The following is a 4742-nucleotide window of genomic DNA, read 5'->3' as shown; positions in this document are numbered from 1 at the left end:
GCTGAACCCAGTGTGGGGAGGCCTAAGTCGCATATGAAATAAAATCTCTAAGATTCCTTCTTATTCTGAAATCCTGTGATTTGATAAGCCTTTTTGTTTTGCCCAACATCAAACAGCAACAGTGATGGATAGCTAAGGCCTCAAGTGTTATTAGGACAAAAGGAAGCACCACCCACTGACGTACATCCCTCTGAAGCCCAGGACTGGTCCCTCTGGGAATCTGTCTGTTTATTAGCGAAAGGCACTTGATCTGCTATCATAGGCTTTGGGGAAAAAAAAAAAAAGCAGTATCTCCTACTGACAGTTTAATCACCACTTTTCCTTAATACAAATATGAAACCCTGAGTTCTTTCCTTTGTCATGGGTAACAGAATGATGCTATATACTAAGCCAAGACCAGCTGAATTCCCAGAGGCTGTCCAGGTACATTCACAAGGACTTTGCCCCAAGTGCACAGCTATTTGCCGAGAAAAAGAACAGAGATGGAAAAACTGGATACGGTTTTAGTGTCGTCGCCTTATACTATCTTTGCTGCCTCCACAACGAGACGATTTCAAGGGATGCGTTTAGGAGAACCTTAATACTTGCACAGCACTGTAGAAACCATGGACTAGGTAAGCAAACTGAGTCATCAATAAAGTATAAAAGGGGTTTTAACAAGAGATTATAGAAAACTCAAAAAGAATATTTCCAATTATATATTTTATTGAAAAATAGTTAAATTAAAATATATACATTATTTTTAAAACAACACAGTACTGGTAAAACACTGAAATTTTCACACAAGGATCACTGAAGTTTCACTCATGCTTACCAAAGTGGCACCTTTCCTTTCCTAGACAAACATTTTGCTTAAGAGTAGGGCCTCTGGTGCCCTCTGGTGAAACTTCCTGAGATTGGGTGTCCAGAAAGGATCTCAGGCCCTACAGCTCAGGGCTGACAGAACTACGGCCTATTCACATTTGACAGGCTGTGATTTGCAGCCTTTGCCCTCTGCCCAGGAGAAAGGCAAACTGAGACCAGCGTCTTTATCTCCTGGGGTAGGCGGTCCTCCCACTAACACTCAGCCAAGCTCACAGCAAAAATGCTTTCTTTTTTGTCACTGTCTTCTTAAAAAAAACAAAAAAACCTCTGTCATTATAAATGGGAAAAATAATGTGGGAAAGTCTGTAAATAATTCAGATTATAATCCAGACCAAATCACACCCCCAGCCCCACCCCCCAAAAAAAACACACAGAAAAGGTTAACAGGACAGCAAAACTCATAAAGCTTAGGATGCAAAGAAAGCTGATCTTTTACCTTGCCTTTATAACAATGGATACCACTACTCTAGACAACTCCGTGCCTACGGTTTCTGGGAGAAGGTGACCTTTTCCTCACATTTCAGGAGGCAGCCCTACTCAAGACGTGTGCCAGCCCTAGAAAGTAAACATCAGCAGAGTCTAAGCTCATTCTCCAGGCTGAATACCTTGGACTTGAGGTTCTTCAGTTCTCCTTGTATCTTATGTGCCCGTCTGTTGCTATCACGAACCTCACACAGGATGGCAAGATCCTGGTTTGCCCTGGTGTTAAGTGTTGCCTAGAGATTTGAAAAGAAGGAGAAATGATTACGGCAGATGCCAGAGGAGAGAAACCAGTCATCAAGACCAGGCTCTGGTGGCTCCTTTTTATGAGTCTTTTAGTACATAGGATAGCTTCGATCCTTAGTTTAGTGACTAGCTAAAAGAAGGAAAATATGGAGTAGAATTAAGGCACAAAAGGCATGAGACGCTTTGCTTTCCCACACAATAGTAAAGGAGCCTTGAGATAGAGGTCAATCAGCAATTAACAATGAGTAAAAAGAAGAGACCGATATAAACATTATTAGTAAATTTGCCAAACAATGAAAGCAAGCATCTCTTCTTTTCTGTCATTAACCTGCTTGTCGCACAGTGATCATTCAGAGTGTGTGGATGACCGGTTAAACTTCTCTAAGGAGGCACTGAGGGCAACTCGGATTCTACACAAAGCCAGGTCTGACAGGAAAAATTGCTTTTTAACTCAGCTACTCACTTTCCCCATTTGTAAAACAGACACAGTTCTTTGTTTCCTTTCGGCCGCGCTGTGCAGCTTGTGGATCTTAGTTGCCCGACCAGGTACTGAACCCCGGCCCTGGCAGTGAAAGCGCAAAGTACAAATCACTGGACCGCCAGGGAATTCCCCGTGGACACAGTTCTTTCAATCTACTTCTTGAATTGGGCGGGATGAACATTTCTGTTGAGTTTAGCTTAGGTGGGAGTACGATGATGCCGTCATTCAATTACTTCAGTCTATTCTGTCCTCCCTCCGGCATGCACTGTTTAAACTAATTTTTGTGAGAGTGAAAGGGTGGGGATGCGGCCCAGCTTTCCTCTGAGGGGCCCTCGTGCCCGTCGGCTCACCTGCACCTCTTTTCTCCCTCTTGGTAATTCAGGATCAATTACCTTATAGAGCATCTGCTCCAAGTCTTTCAGTTTTTGCTTGAGAGCCTTAATATCTGTCTTAAAGCCTTCTACTTCCAAGACACGTCGGTTCTCCAAGGCCTCGTAGCGTTTCGTCATGACCTGTAGGCGCCTCCCCATCTTGTTGGTGCGATCCTAAACACAGGGACACAGGAGGGCATTTGTGGAGCTCAGGGAGCATCTCCACGCCAGCTGCACTGCCCACCCCTGTCGCGAGTGCAGAGAACTTCACACCTTAAAGATCTCTCTCCTCACTCCCTCCTCCTCACGAATTTGGGCAAGTTCTTCTTCTAGGGAAATGCACTGCTCTTGGTACATGCTGGACAGCTTTCTCTCTTGTACTATCTTTTCCTTCAGGGACTGTAGGTCAAAAGGGAAAAGAAATTAATACTCTGTTCTGGAATTCAGACTACTCATATAGCACTTAGGTAAAGAAAGGAAAGAAAGGATTTCTAGAAGTACAAAACGAGTTAAGCAACAAGACTCCAGCAAGGAACTCTGGAGAATGTTTGAAAACCTATTTCTAGAGGATTCTCTTAGCTTTTTTCCTAAAGTGCACACAGTAGAAATTCTTTAAAATAAAACAGATATTTTTGGCTCTGGGAAGAGTCAGATAATGGAGTTCAGAACTGTACCAAGTAAGACATTACAACATACGTTTTGGGACACATTTCTGAAGTTCTTCTTTAAAAAGGAAGAAACATCAACAACACTTAAAATACACATGTCCCACTGAGCTGCCAGAATGGTCTTGAAAAGACCCAAATCAGAAGTCACTTCCTTACACACAATCCTTCAAAGACATAGAAAAGCTGAGCACTGCGTCTTCTCAGCAGGACCGGGAAGCCCCACGTGAGGGCCGCCCCCCCAACCTCCGAGCTCATTCCTCCAGGCCCAAGACGACCTCCTCCCTCACACCGGCTCTTCCCTCTGCCTCATGCTCTTCCCCGAGGTCTGTGTGGCAAGTGCAGTCCCGTTTTTCAGGTCTCAGCAAAAACACCAGACTTAAGACGGTGTCCCTGTGCTTCTCTACGAAAGTACACCTCCAACAACAATATGTAATCTTCATACAACCCTGTTATTCCTTAGTACCACTTCTTAATTTTTTTCTTAATTTAAATTTTTTTGGGTTTTATTGGCCACGCTACGTGGCTTGCGTGATCTCAGAATTTGTCGATCAAGCCATACTTTACTTTTCTGAATCTGCAAACACTATAATGATGAGCTACTCTTTGAAACCTACTTCTTGAGGTGCTGCTACAACAGCTTCCCAGACTGAATGGATCTTACTTGACAATTATTAGGTTCTTTGAAATTCTCTGAGTTCTTTCAACAATTCCAGAAAAAAAAAAGATTCTGTAAAAGATAGAGGAAACTACCTTAATGTATTCATTCTGGTTGTAATGATTCTCATGAACTGGCCAAACTTTTCCAATTTTATCTTCTTTCTTCTTACACTGCACCCTGTATTGCTTAATCTTTGACATCAAATGATCCTTTTCAAGCATCCAGGACTTCTCCTTATTTTGGTTTTCAAATTTGAGTTGCAAAAAGTCTTTGGTGCTCTCATAGAGCAGCTCCTGGGTGTGATGGAGGCTAGGAAAGAATGCATAAATGTGGACACGAAGGTGCTTCTGCAGCACATGTGACACAGTTATTCCAAACAAAGCAAAGACAGGTCCTTGAAAGATGGTACAAGATGTAAATTCTGTAAAATATCATTAGCAGTTTTAAAAACACGCTTCATCTCTTCACTGGCAATCTTATATATTTTATTAGACAAAGTATAATGCATCTACACTGGTTCACACACTGGTCATTACAGATATTCTCCCGAGCGCTGATTTCAGGTTATATAATTAGAAGGACTGTAGAAATATTTACACACAGCCTAAGTATGGACTTTTCCCAGGCATCAGACTTTACAATAAAGAACTAAACCATGGTGTTCTGAATGAAGGTTAACACGAGTTCTAAAATGTCAAAACAGCTTTGCTTTTTTCTGTGCTGTGCTCCACGTGTAAGCTGCCCAACATCAAATCCTGGCCTTTTTTCGAGATCAACTTCCTCTATGGCGGCACCTCAACAACTTCAGCCCACGCAGTCTCTTCATTCTCTGAAATTCCCCATCGCTTTAAATCTCCGTCCCTGTGCTGTAATTTGACACTTGCTTAACCCTATTTATCATGTAGTTTTGCCCCGATACCACTAGATCATCAAGGACAGTACCAACTACTGGATACACACAGGTACCAAACATA

The 4742-nt window shown here is 42.5% G+C and overlaps 1 protein-coding gene across 1 annotated transcript in view; it reads right to left on the bottom strand.

Annotated features, from left to right (window-relative positions):
* Positions 1-1433: 1433 nt before the first annotated feature.
* Positions 1434-4742, bottom strand: part of CCDC77 (coiled-coil domain containing 77) — a 23641-nt gene continuing 20332 nt past the window's right edge. The window contains exons 8-11 of the mRNA XM_007469470.1: positions 3861-4077; positions 2716-2841; positions 2464-2616; positions 1434-1580 (exon numbers count right to left, since the gene is read on the bottom strand). Of these exons, the coding sequence (XP_007469532.1) occupies positions 1434-1580; positions 2464-2616; positions 2716-2841; positions 3861-4077 (643 nt within the window). The remainder of the gene's footprint in view (positions 1581-2463; positions 2617-2715; positions 2842-3860; positions 4078-4742) is intronic.

This window comes from Lipotes vexillifer, unplaced genomic scaffold (genome assembly GCF_000442215.2).
Source record: "Lipotes vexillifer unplaced genomic scaffold, Lipotes_vexillifer_v1.1 scaffold395, whole genome shotgun sequence".
Lineage (NCBI taxonomy): Eukaryota > Metazoa > Chordata > Mammalia > Artiodactyla > Lipotidae > Lipotes > Lipotes vexillifer.
This window is presented reverse-complemented; position numbering and strand designations above follow the sequence as displayed.